The sequence below is a fragment of the Nothobranchius furzeri genome, chromosome 11 (genome assembly GCF_043380555.1).
Source record: "Nothobranchius furzeri strain GRZ-AD chromosome 11, NfurGRZ-RIMD1, whole genome shotgun sequence".
Classification (NCBI taxonomy): domain Eukaryota; kingdom Metazoa; phylum Chordata; class Actinopteri; order Cyprinodontiformes; family Nothobranchiidae; genus Nothobranchius; species Nothobranchius furzeri.
This window is the reverse complement of record NC_091751.1, coordinates 39803387-39817407: the sequence shown is the minus strand read 5'-3', so window position 1 is coordinate 39817407 and position 14021 is coordinate 39803387. Positions and strand designations below refer to the sequence as shown.

Sequence of the window (14021 nt, the reverse complement as noted above, 5' to 3'; positions counted from 1 at the left end):
CATTCATGTCTCCAGCTTTACGTTTTCACCTGAAGTGTTGTGGAGGCGGGACTTCCGACAGTGGTAGGACAGTTCCTGTTCGCAGTGCTCCGATTGGCTGATAGCAGTTAATAGTTGCTCTTCCTCAGATAAGTATCCGAAGTGGACGGAGAGCTGGTCCACACCAGGAGATGGACGGATCCTGGTCAGCTCTGTGTTGTTGTGCTGGAGGATCATCCACGTGTCTGTCTCTGACAGAACAACAAATACTATTTAATCCTGTTTTTTCTCTTCAAAGGAAGAGAGGAGAAAACCCAAAGCTGTTTCTAGGACGACGTAAAACCAGAACACAGTAGAAACAGCTGATTCAGTGGTGTTAAAATAAAGATGAAGCAGGAGAAAGATAGTCCTTCTAAACGGGAGGTTATCATCATTTAGATGTAGGTGTGTGTGGGCTTGTATTTGTACCCTTGTGAAGACCGGATTTGGGATATTTACTAACCTTCTTACGACTGATGGTCCTTGTTAGGTTCCAAACCCGGTCCTAATAACGGAGTACTTCCTAGGGTGAGGTTTACAGATAAGATGTGAATTGAGATTTTGTTACAGATAACTTTAGGAATACACTGGTTAGGGTTAGGGTTATAGGGTAAGGGTTTGGGCTAGGCATAGTGGGCTCACTAAAATGAATGGAAGTCAATACAGTCCTTACATGGGTACAAATACAAGAATGTGTGTGTGTGTGTGTGTGTGTGTGTGTGTGTGTGTGTGTGTGTGTGTGTGTGTGTGTGTGTGTGTGTGTGTAACCTGTCATGTTGCAGTAGACCAGCTGTGGTTTGATCGGTCCGCTGCCGTCTACATCGATGTAAAAATATCCTGACGTGTTGCCGTTGTGTTTATACGCTTCACACGATGGTTCGTGCACAGCTGGGAGGAAAATAATGAGAACATCATCATCATCATCATCCTGCTGCCACACAGGAGCTGTAACGGCACACACCGTAGTGGATCAGGGTTCTTTTTGTCATTAACAAAGTCACATATGTTAATCACAATAAGCTAAATCTGTGAATGTTCCACTGGGCAGGTTTCATAAATCCAGCTCAATAAATTAAACATCAGCAGCTTTAATCTGCTCCACACCTTCCTCTCTGCCTCCTCCAGACCTTCTGCTCTCATCAAATCTATTTCTTCATTATCTTTTTATCTCTTTTCTTCAAGGCAGGGAGTCTCTCTCCTGCTAGGAGGTCGGTGTCCACCCAGTAGCAGGCGGGGGGCTCCTCAGAGGTGGCGTGATGAGGTCCTGACAAAGATGGAGGAAAAGATGGAACGACAGATCTGATAGTTGCCTTTATCACTGAGGACATTACTCTGATTTCTGACCTCTGATCTGAGCCAATATTTACAGGTCTAGATGTACCGGTCCTTCCAGGTTCTGAATCTCAGCTACTGAGATTTGGTCCTCGACTTAAAAGAACAAAGTCCTCGATAAAAGCAGCTAAAATGAGTTTCCTGTGAGCGGGGCCTTGCAGACTGGGTGTGGAGCTCTATCATCCAGAAGGAGCTGCTGCTCCTCCTCATCAGAAGGAGTGAGCTGAGGTGGTTCAGGCATATGATTACAAAACCTCCTGATCACCTCTCTCTGGAGGATTTCTGGACTCTGGAGATGCTGGGATAGACCCAGAACCTACTGGAGGGATTATGTGTCCTCCTTGGCCTGGGAACATCTCCAAATCCCCCAGGAGAAGCTGGAGTTGAGGAATTCTGGACACCCAACTTTGGATAGATGGAGATTGGGATGTAAACGTGGTTCTGAGAGATGACTGCTGACAAGCTTCAGCAGTCCTGGAAAATTTTAAAGCAGTCTGGTTAAAGCTGCTCTTGTAGGTAAAAAATATTTATTGTGCATCTTTCTTGTGCTGGGACATGACAAAAGTGCCCCCCCCCCCCCCCCCCCCCCCCCACACACACACACACACCAACCTAGAAGAATTAAAAATGTTGTGGTGTGACTTAAAGAGTTTTTTGGATGTCTTTATTTTGCTTGTATCCACTGCTTTGTCTGATCAATTTGTGCAAATTCCATCTGCTTCCTCCATAGTTCGAGTTACAGCGGACTCTTTGTGTGTTTGTTGTGTTGGTGAGACTCACAGCTGTGACACGTGGCCCCGCTGTAGCCGCTGTCAGAGCAGTTGCAGTGGAAGTTGGTCCAGGACTGGCTGCAGCATCCTCCGTGTTCACAACGACTCGGAGAGCACCTGAAAACAAAACCGTGTTGTCAGCGTCCTGATGGACAAGTTAGACATGACTTGTTTTCTCTGTGAAGACAAAGTCTGAATGAAAACAAAACTGCATTTTCTTTAGTTCTGCACCCAGACAGCCATTCTGAAAACAAAATTCATTTCATTTGTTTTGGCACGCTAGACACTTGGAAGCAACTCTGGATGTTTTTTCTGCCAAACGGCTCTTAGAAAGTACAAAAGCAGTGAGATCCAAAAATAAATAGCTTTGCTCTGCTTTTGTCGAGAGACTGAAACTTTGTTTTGAAGCATCTTTAATCTCTCAGCCTGTCGCTTATCTAACAATGAGTGCTTTAAAAACAGAAACGGCCGTCAGGACTTTGACCCTTCAGGGGGTCCTAAAAGCAAAATAAAGGTCTCTTCTCTAAAAACAGAACAGGTTTGGACATTTCAAAGCAAGTCTTTAATATGAGGCGGTTTCATTCAGTTTCCTGTTTCATACGTTTGCTCCAGCCTGTTTATTCCATGGCCAAACGTGTGTGGGAGGGCTGGAGTGGAAGCTCAGAAAAAGGTCATTTGTTCCATTTGTGGGAGGATTTTAACCCTGTCAGGTTCTAAATAAGTTTTGACAAAAGGACGAACAACTAAGTCCTTCAGGGGTACTTCTGAGTTAAAAATGCTCATGAAATACGTTTGTGGAGTAACCAGGTAGGTTTTAACGTTGCAAATCTGCAACGCCTGCTCCCAGAGGGTTAGAGAATCTCCTAATAGACTCAAATGATCTTTGATGATGCTGACAAGATAAAAGAAAACATGTTAAAGAAATTTGACTAAAGTCGTCATTTGAATGTTTTCACTGTGTGGGCATCGGAACGAGCCCCCGCACCGTGAGAACAAACATCTCAGCCCTAAAGGCGATCTTCATCCGCATACGTCACACGTTACGTGATCAGGAAGCAGAAAATCCATGTGTTAGGAGATCAATTTGGACCGCTGCTGTAAAAAAAACGTGAGGCGCGAACCGGAAAAGCTTCTGCCGATCACAATTCAACAACAGATTATGAAAGAACGGATAACGCTCGAAACGTACAGATTCATCCCGATGTAAGAGGTGAGTCTTTTGGTTGTTTTGGTTGTTTTGGCGTCGACATCATCCTAGCGCGCAACGTTCTGTGACTCTTAAAAAAAACAATGAGAAACGCAGGCAGCGAATGAGTTAAAAGAATTAGGAGAATGAAAGCAAAAATTTATTTGATGCACAAAAAAGATCGAGGTTTTAATTAAAACTAAAAGTAGAGAATTTAATGCAGAAAGAGCTTCAGTCAGTTACCAAACTAAACTTCACTGTACTCACAAAACCTTTGTTTACTGTTTATGTTTATTTATTTGGCAGATGCTTTTATCCAAAGCAACTTACAATTTATAACCTATAGGGCATGTTGTGACGGCACTGTTGACCCTTTTGCTGTGGGTCAAATGCGTGGCTACGTTTTAGGGAACAAAACAGACATTATTTAACCCGTAAAGTTAACATGGACATTTCTAGTTTCACAGACATGAAACTGTAGATTTCTCATATTTATAATAGAATTTATTATAATAAACAAAAAATACAAAAATGCAGCTAAAAATGGGAGTTGCTGTTTTCAACAATCGATTTTGCTGTAATTGGTACAAAAAAATCTACGTAAATAGTTGTATTAAAAATTGCCTGAAAACGGCAACAAAACAGGAAAAACACTTTTAGTGTGTCTTATACATTTTATTAAAGGGAAGAGGTTTAGGGTGGATTTATTTAGTTATAAAGAAATGTAGAAAAGAGCTAAGCTTCCTTTTTCAATCAAAAGGTCAGACAATGCCTCTGCCATTTCATCCAGATGCACACACACACACACACACACACACACACACACACACACACACACACACACACACACACACACACACACACACACACACACAATCATAAAAATATTTCTCTGATAGATTATTGCCGATTCCACTGAAAAATGGCAGCGGTGAAGTCAGATAACTGCAGACGGATGGCCGGTGTGACTGCAAACAGCCTCATCTAAAATAACACAACCATCCATAATATTCACAGTTATCCCTCAGGCACAAAGGAAGCAGCCTCTTACACACTAAATCAGGCTCTATCAGCCCAACACCTCACGACCAGACGTGAGCTGAATGCCCACTCCGACCACAGAGGATCACACTAACTGGTCTCAGAGTGCAGAAGTATGGAGAACACTGCTCTCCGCCTCAGGCTGAGCCACAAAACCCACTGAAAGTCTGCTAAACAGGCCAGAAAACAACAGGGCTTTGAGTTGCATTCATTAATATTCATGATGTGCAAACATCTCACCTCTCATTGGCCAATAGCAATGCAACTCTTCCTCTGCCTTCATTCGCTTTTCTTTCTTGGGCAAAAAAATGTTGAAGTTTCATCTCCACTAATAACACAAGCCTGAACCACGTTCCACTGTGTTGTGGAGTTGCTAATGCTAATGGTTAGCTTCTACTAACCGAGTTGGGTGACCTCGACCCAAAGTGGGCAGAGCCATGAAGAACCTGGCTTCCTGTGACCTCCCGTCTATCTCCTGTCTGCGTCTGATGCAGGCGATGTGGGCTGGAGGACACTTTCACGTTCAGCAAAGAAAAAGCTACTATGAGAACGTGATGTTTATGTTGGTGTGGGTAAAGAACAGGCAATTTGCAAAAACACCTGAGAGTGAGCTTTAAAGTGCACAACATCATCCCACTTCTAAGTTGTCAAAAAACATGAAAGCTAGAGAAAAAGTGACTTCAGTTTCGCCATTGAAAGTCTTTAAAGTTTTAGGAGAACCGGGCAGAAATACGATCCAAAAACTGTAAAACAAGAAAGAATGGTGAAGTTGGTCATGCGCCATTTAATTACACTTTGTTTATCAGTCAATAATCAACAAACTGGTTATTATGAAGTCAACAGCACTGAAAACAAGTGGAAGAGTCAATTATTCTCCTTTGTTCTGAGCTGGAATAAACAGGATTATGTGACACCGAGCTGATATAGAGCTCCCTGTGGAGTGCACTCAATTTGTGCTGTTAATGGACTGTTTGCTTTAGCTAATAATGCTCTGTGCTGTTAGCAGAAAACACACAAACAACTGCCCACATACAGTAATAACCTGCTTAGAAATATGAGCCGCATACTGAAGCGGTGTCTGAGTCCATTTTCCACCAGACTTTACTGCACAAACACCCACGAGACCAATATCCAATCTGCAGGATTACAGTGGGGAAGCGGCTGTTTTTTTCCCCGTGTTTACTGGAAAAGAGATTTCTTTTTCTTTTCCTGTTTGTTCCAAGTGAGAGGTCAGATCTTTGGAGGAACTGTAGTCTGCTGAATGGTGATGCAGAAGCAGAGCGACATTTAATTAAAATCATTCAAGCAGTTTCTCCTTATCTGGGAAGGATTTGTGGTTTGTTCAATATTTGTGTCTGAGTTCATGTTTCCGTGTGAGTGTGTGTGTGTGTGCGTGTGTGTGTGTGTGTGTGTGTGTGTGTGTGTGTGTGTGTGTGTTTGCGTGACTGTTTCCTCTTGGGCTCTAGAGGTTTATAATTGCGGTAATTGTCTCATTAATCGTGCAGCTATTTGGTGTGACGCCGAAACAGAAAAACGATTAGTTCTGCCCCCCCCCCCCCTTCCCTCCCAGATCCACATCTTGTTTTCCTGAGATTCAAGCCGAGTCTGAACCGTCACTGATGATATAAAGAGTTTTACTTTACTGAACCATAAAGGATACAATAGATATGATCGTCTTCAAGGGAAAAACTGTAAATCAGTGTAACTTCTAGATGACAGCAATGATTAGTAATTTTTCATTTTGCTATGGACAACAGTACAATGAGGACATTTTCATCTTAAAATGATATTTCAACTTTTTCTCCACCTTTTGACTCTTTTCTTAACACATCCTCGTTACTTATGGTGACTGTTGGTCAGCTCCGCTCCTTCCAACAGTCTTAAGCCTCTTTTAGAAAACCATGCCGCTACTTAGCCACAATGCTGAGCCGGTGTAGGAAGACTTAGGCCATTCATAAGTGGTAGACCGTGGCGGTAATGTGGTGCAATCATAAAGGTGGGTATGAAAGCGGTCTCTATGCTGCTGCAAACTTCCATTAAACTTTGACATAACTTGATTTTCACTGCAATCAAAGCTGCGCTCATTAGGGTATTTTAACAAACCGCTCTTAAAGGTGGCTGTCCTTCACAGTCCCCTATGAACTGTCAGATGGTGTGAGCTCCAGATCTAATGGAGAGAAGCTCCTGGAGCTATGCATCACTCCAGTTTATCATCTCAGCTGATTTTGTTCATAAAGCAAAACTTATGGTGCGTGTTTACGTTCATTTTCAATATAGTAGCCGGCCAGAACTTGGCAGTAACTCCCCACATGATGATGACACCACTCTCTGTTGCTTCAAGGTGTAATATGCATTCACCAGTCCGGCGGCACAATACCGCAAAATTCCTGCATCGCCATGCTGCCACGGCACATTCATAAGACACACCATGGCAGCTCTATTACGCTGATTTGCCGGCATGGTGTTTCTTCTAAAGAGGGCATTAAAGACATGCACTAATGAGATAATCCTACCGTGTGTGGTGTGTTACAGGTGCTCTGGTCTGCTCAGAAAGAAATCTGACAGAAATTTGTCAGCCCGGTTCTGGATGTGGCCTTGCTGAGTTATCTGTAGCAAGGAGCTCGGTTGTCTGGGAGGTGGTCTGAGTTGGTTCTGTGCTGGCTGCTGGTTTCCTGGTGCTTGGGGCAGTTCCGGAGTGCACCTGATCCTTGGAGGTCTCACACTTCACATCCCAGCACACACACGAACACATGCTTGTTGATGTTTGTTGTTCATGGTTTACATGTTTATAGTTATCCTGTTCCACATTTTCTTGATGTTTCTTTACAGGTGCAGCAGCTGGTTGCTGTTTTTTATGTTGGTTTCCTAGTTTTTATATTTTTCTCTTATTTACTTGTTTATCCTCTATCAACCCTCTTTATTCCAGATTGGTTCAGCATTTACATGCTGATGTGGCGATACATAACCCAAACCAATATTACAATAACAAACTTGTACACAAAAGGTTCCTCTTGATAGAGCAAATCTGTTCAGCACATTCTGACAGACAGACCACCATTTTTCTGTCATGTTGCTATACAGGACATTTTTAGTTTCTTTTAAAGATAAATAGTATTACATTTAAAGAGCAATACTTTCACATTATCATTTTCCCACACTTTCTGTACCTGTATTTTGTTGTTTTTCAATAAAGAATGAAAAATTATTTAACTTTGTGGGTTTTTTGCAAGCAAATATTTATGTAAAAATATGTACAAATATCTACAAAGCTAATATTTACATAAGTATGATTGGTGTTATGTCCCCGACAGGTGTTGTTAAAATATGAAGGATGGGGATAACATAAGAACTGGACAGTGGATATTAAATGGGTTTTATTGTTATAGAAAGGTTCTAAAACACAAGCAAACACGACGGGCATTATAAAAATAATGCAACACACTCAAAGTTTTTAAAAGGTTAACGTTAAACGACAAATTATCAACTATAAAAACACCTGGCTAAAACTTTGTTAAAAGCTTAACCGCACGAAGGTGTTCTAAAAGCACAACAAAGTTGATAAAAGTCCCTAAAACAATTTACTGACTAAAACACCTGGTAAAAACTTATATTAAAAGTTTTACCGCAACGAAGGTGTTTAAAACCGAAGTCAATAAAATTGCACCAAATCAAGTTAACCTTTAAAACAAACACAAAAAGATCCCACTGGATCACTCAGAGTTTGAACTAAAAAAGTAAAAACTCATCAAAACGAAAAGGGGTTGAAACCAAAGTGAGACCTGGAGGACAGCAGAACCCCTGCACTGCTGCCTCCCAGACTGCTGAAGGCACAGCCTTTTTATAAAGGTGTTGGTAATCAACAAGATTCGGCTCAGCTGTGCTCCTCAGCAGCCTGGGAGAGAGGAGAAGGAGGGGCGGTGTCCGGCTGATCACTAGGGCTGGGTGATCCTGGTTCCTGGATCCTACTGGCCAGACTGGTAGCCGTAACAATTGGGTTTTACAATACGGCAGCCTCTAAGGTTTATTTTAGTAAGATTTTTAAACCAAGTAAAGTTAGTAAATAACACATTTCTATTGGCTGCTAAGAAACTGTTGGACTTAAAATGGGCCTGCTGTAGAAATAACTTGACATATATGATTCTTCCCTCCTTTTTTGTCTTAACCAAAGAAATTCCAGTAAATGAGCAAAAATGTTTATTTTTTAACATTAGATTTTATAAAATAACAGGACACAAAGTGTTGGTACATTTAAAAAAATGTTAAATAATAAAAGGGAACCAGACAGCTACAGAGTGAGTGCAACATTGGGTTGTGAAGGAAGAACAGTGTTATGGCTATAGATAAATTACATCAACAACACATTAGCCATAACAGTCAGGGATATGTTTATCCTGTTTGCCTGAAGATAAATCTGTCCTAAAGGCCAAATTCAAAAGCAGCGAGACTCCCACCTGGAAGTCTTTCACTGCTTTTGGAGCTGGGCATTAAGACAACTGGCGATATTAGTTAAAATATATAATTTCCCCTATTTGTGAAATGAACTTTGTCTGACAAAAATATCCCTGGACTGTCATGTCTGATGTGAGGATGCACAACAACGGCACCATTTAAGCTACAAATAAATGTAGCCATAACACTGTTGACAATCCTGCTTGCCTTCTCAATTTTGGCAGGTTTTACACTTGCCCTCGAGCTACACCTTTGGGTGATGGATGACATGATGATCATCATATGAGGGTGTAGAAGGAGAAGCCGGTGCAGGTCCTCCATCTTGTTGACCAGCTTCACACTGCTGACCACCCCCTTGTCATTGCCGCCACAGTGGACGATGAGGACACCTGGAGCTGCTGTTCCTCGCATGGAGTGGAAAAAGAAGGGGAGAAGGTCTTTCCACCTCAGTCCGCCCCAATCGAACCAGGAGACACAGACGTCAGGGAGGCCAAGGTTATCTCCGGGGGGTCTCTGCAGCTCTCTAGGCACCACGCCTCACGTAGCTGTCTCCAACGATCCAAATGGCTATGGAGGAAAAAATAACAGGTTTGGCCTTGCTGTTTAAAGTACAAAACCATTCATGAAGTGGTCAAGACAAGTACTTGGTACTTACACTTGCTGCTTTGTGTAGCCAATGTTGAAGACATACAGGCTGCCATGGTGACCTTTTAACGGATCTAAGAAAAAAATGTAATAAAATAATTAAACTTAAAACTCCCAGACCTCATTTCATGATTGCTGATCAGCTATGGCTGATTTATTGTTTGGATCACAGTGAGTTACACTAATTCTAATAAACTTTTATTTCTAATATACATACATACTTTTTAATTGTTATTTTCACATGAGTGTTATCAGGCTCTCTTGTTCTGGTTCTCATGATAATTCCATTTCTTCCAGTCAGTTATCTTGTGCTACTTCATCTGTATAATGTCTCTTTACTTTTGGTGAATTGTGCTGAGTCCAGAATAAAGGCTACTTGGCTGTACAAGATACAAACATGTATTAAGTTTTGGAAATATATGAAATGTATTTAGCCTGCTAATTTATCTCAAATATTAATAACTACCATATTTTCCGGACTATAAATCACACTTTTTTCATAGTCTGGCCGGTCCTGCTACTTATACTCCGGAGCGACTTATATAACAAATTATGTAGGCTACACCGCGCTGCTGCGGGCCGACTCTGACCCATGAATGAGTTCCCCTGTCCCACTGGGAGGGTTTCAAACACAGCGTTCCTCTGCTGGAGACCGTGGCGCGCTGCTGCGGCGCATTATTCTGTTATTGTTACCGGTACTTGTCTTGCAATGTGAAACGCTTTGTCTCAGATTTTGCAAGAAAAATAATAAAATTTCCCCCCCAAAATGCGACTCATATATATTTTTTCTTCTTCATTATACATTTTATGGCTGGTGCGACTCTGGAGTGACTTAATAGTCCGGAAAATACGGTACATTAAAAATACTGAAAACTTGCTCAAAGCTATTTTCATTACAGAAATAACTTATAAACTTACCGATTTAATACTTTGTTATTCACAGAAAGGTACTTTTCATGAAAAAGCGCTGCAAACCACGACTTAAACTCCGTGTGAGCTTCAGGTCGCTGGTGGGTCGCTGGTGTTCCACAAAGTTAGCTCCGGTAGTAGCTAGGTAGCTACATCCGTTAGCTTAGCTCCCACCTCCGCGTTAGCTTTGGGTTAGACAGGGTTAGCTCCAGGTTAGCTTGTAGCTTGTTCGCCTGGGTGTCGTCATTTGATCCCAGCCTTACAGCCCCACCCTCAGCTCCACCTCTCTTCCCTTTTGTGGAATTGTCTGGGCTTGACGGAACCTGTGACACGGTCAAAATAGTGGTGGTGGTCACCTCCCATTTCCCCTCAAAAACGTGTTATTGGAGTCTATGGAAAGACACTGTCCATATATTTCTATGCCGATGATACACACCCTATTCACTCTGGTCCCGGTACTGCTGCACATGGGGTACAACCATTTCCGGTTCCCAAAGTTCGACCCTTTCTGCTGGGATGCTGGTTAGCTGGCTTCCCCGCCCAACGCTGAGCAAAGCAACCCACCACCCCAGACCCCAACCAGACGGCCAGATCAGCATACTCCTTCTCCGCCACGCTCGTGTACTTCCAAACCACATTTTATCTTGCAGAATTTCCAGTCTTGGCGGTGAATGAAGTATTTGCTGCACACCACACGCTGCAGGACCAAAACCGATATATCCATAATTTTTTGGTCACCATGTGTGGGGTGTCTCATGCTTTGAAAATGTGCCGACTGTTTAAAAATATCACCCGAGTGTTTGGGTGTTGGGTTTGAAATCCAACGAGCACAAGCCCTCGTGGGCTCAAACCCAACTTGTGGTGAGCAGGAGTTTTTTCTCATACTCTTATCACAGCAAATTCATCTCCACTATGAAAACATTCACACTTATCCTTATGTTTGCACGACTGCCCAGTGTATCTGGAACAACAGACAGAGGACCTTTCTAGTAGCAGACCTGTCGATGATGCCACACATGTCGATCTGCAGGTTGCTGTAATTTCCCAGCTGCCTCTGTTGCACCAGGATGAGATCCACAATGTTGGTGTCCAGAGTTATAGAACGCATGCAACCATAGAAGGTGTCCAAATGATCTTTGGACTCCTGTCTGTCTTCAGTAGGACAGCCTGAGAAGAAAGCATGGTTTCTAAACTGATGGATTAAAGAAATTTAATGAAAGAAAGGTTTAAATAATCAAAGAAATGCGCGATTTATCGCCTGCCCAGTTTTGGATCCACACACGTTCTTACCACCGAAGAAGAGTTGACTTTCTACTGCGACAGGAAATGAGGGGCTGGCCTGAGCGCTGCCTCCTTCCTCTTTGTCCACAGAGATGCTCAGATGACCCCGTCTGGAGTTGAGCTCTACTGAATGCCACTGACCATCACTGAGAGCAGAACCTGGCAGACAAACAAACTCATGACTCAGCTCTGCAGCAGAGTAGTTTAAAAACACAAAGTCAAGCATTTGCAAACATGTCAAATGTTCAGTCAGAGCACAGACAGCAGGACGTGCACAATGGCTCTTTGTGTTATCAGCAGTAAAGCACGTCCCTCTTTCTCAGCTGAAAACAGCATTTAGCTGTAATTGCACAAATCGACTGCAAAAGCAGCATTAGCAGAAGAGCTTCATCTTCTGTCATATTGATTTGTACCATTCAGGGTTGTGTCAAGCGTTTTGTACATTTATAAATCAATTAACTTATTATCTTCATTTTCCATCAAAGAGGCATTAAAAACACAATCAGTTTATAATATAACATAACCCTAACCCTAGCCAAACAATAATAATAAAAATAACATTTTTTTATGATTAGGTTCATTTTTGGACCAACTAAACACATTTTGAAACACTTCTTGGCTTTTTTATGCAATAAATATAATGACCAAATGTTGTTGTGACCAACCTGCAAATACATTTTTCAGAAACTGATTTAACATTTATTTCTGGAGTTACCAGAATAAATGTTTCTCGGAGGATTCTGTCTCAAATAATAGACTTAATTTAGCCTCAAGCTACATAAAACATACAGTAAAATAGGGAAAAAAGGCTTTTATATTATTTTAACATTTCTTTTTTTTTCTTTTTGTAGTAAATCGGGCATTAGACACGATTTTGTGGTCAGTATTTTTATTTACTCAGTATTTAAAAATAATCAAATGTTTTTGTATTAATTTCTTTATTTAAAATTCTGTTTAACATTTGTAAAACTAAAAAAATAATTCAGAATAAAGCAGGAAAGAAGATCCAACAAACTGATTTCATGAAACGTTTTTAGGATCATTCATCCTGCTGGCGATGGGATGCAGGAGAAAGAAGGAGTTTTGTTTAATTAACTTAAACGGTGGAATTTCATGCAAAGTATTTATAATTTCGTGTTCATTCTGCATAAAACTCGGTAAAATTAAACATTGTTCTTGTTTAGGACTATGATGAGTAGGATTCTATACAGTCTTTATGGTGAATTAAACTGAAAGAACAAATATATTTGATCTTCACCCCTGATTCTTGCCCAGCTTTGTGTAAAATGCTCTAAGGTTATTTTTATGTATAGAACCAGAAGTTTGACCTCCCAGGTTCTCCCTCTGGACTCGGTCACCACCTAATTATTATTTTTTTTAATTCTGAAACTTTGAAACAATTGCATGAAGACTGACCTGCACTGAGCTCCAGCAGAACCTTCTCTCCTTTCTGGATATGCAACTTGAGTCTAGCCTCACTCAGGTAGAACCAGACCACACCCCCTTGTTGGGGAAGGTCGAAGGTTAGCAGAAGCCCCGCCTTGTTCCATGTCCTGAACTGAAACTCTACTGAAGCACCTTCTGACGAGGATGCCGTTGCCCATGGCAACTGGAGGAAACTGTGAGGGTCGGAGAAAGTCACGGCAACAGAATTGGGCTCAACGCAAGAGAAGGTCAAGTTGCCCTGAGAGGGAAAAGAATGAGGCGGGACAGAAAAATGATCAGTGGAGAGATAAAGCAACAGAAAACATGAATATTAATCAGCTGCAGAGGGCGTGTCGATGTGACCTTATGTCAGAGGGATCTCATCAGCAAGTCTCCTTAAGGAGGACATTGATATTACCATAACGATAACAGCAAAGGTCAGGATGAGATTAGGAAAGCATGCTGTAAATACCGAAGTCTCCTCACGTGAAGGTAACCAGATAAATAAGGAAAACAAAACAACCAGAGACATCTGAGGGTGCTAAAGTTCGTCTTACAGGTTATAGTTTTAAACGGTGGTTAATAAAAATAATAATAATAATACATTTTATTTAACAGTGCCTTTCAGGACACTCAAGAACACTTTACAACAATGGGGGAAAATAAAACAAGATAAACAGTACAGAAATATGTAAAAAGCCTAGGTTGCTAAAATTTAAAACAATGTATTAAAACTGTGTGGTAAAGCCTGTGTGAAGAGGTGGGTTTTGAGTTCTGATTTAAAAAGTGGGAGAGAGTGAGTGGTGCGTAGATCAGGGGACAGAGAATTCCAGAGGAGGGGAGCAGGGCAGCTGAATGCTCTACTCCCCATGGTTACAAGGCGAGCAGAGGGAGCCGAGAGATGAGGAGCAGTAGAGGAACGAAGAGCGCGGACAGGAGTGGTGATGTGAATGAGATCAGAAATG

At 41.7% G+C, this 14021-nt stretch overlaps 1 protein-coding gene across 3 annotated transcripts in view; it reads right to left on the bottom strand.

The window, feature by feature from the left end:
* LOC107383449 (contactin-associated protein-like 4) overlaps positions 1–14021 on the bottom strand; it is a 164854-nt gene that overhangs the window by 53489 nt on the left and 97344 nt on the right. For all 3 annotated transcript variants that reach the window (XM_054743198.2, XM_070541545.1, XM_070541546.1), the window contains exons 8-13: positions 13048–13315; positions 11641–11790; positions 11349–11517; positions 2131–2237; positions 787–906; positions 30–230 (exon numbers count right to left, since the gene is read on the bottom strand). In XM_054743198.2, the coding sequence (XP_054599173.1) occupies positions 30–230; positions 787–906; positions 2131–2237; positions 11349–11517; positions 11641–11790; positions 13048–13315 (1015 nt within the window). The remainder of the gene's footprint in view (positions 1–29; positions 231–786; positions 907–2130; positions 2238–11348; positions 11518–11640; positions 11791–13047; positions 13316–14021) is intronic.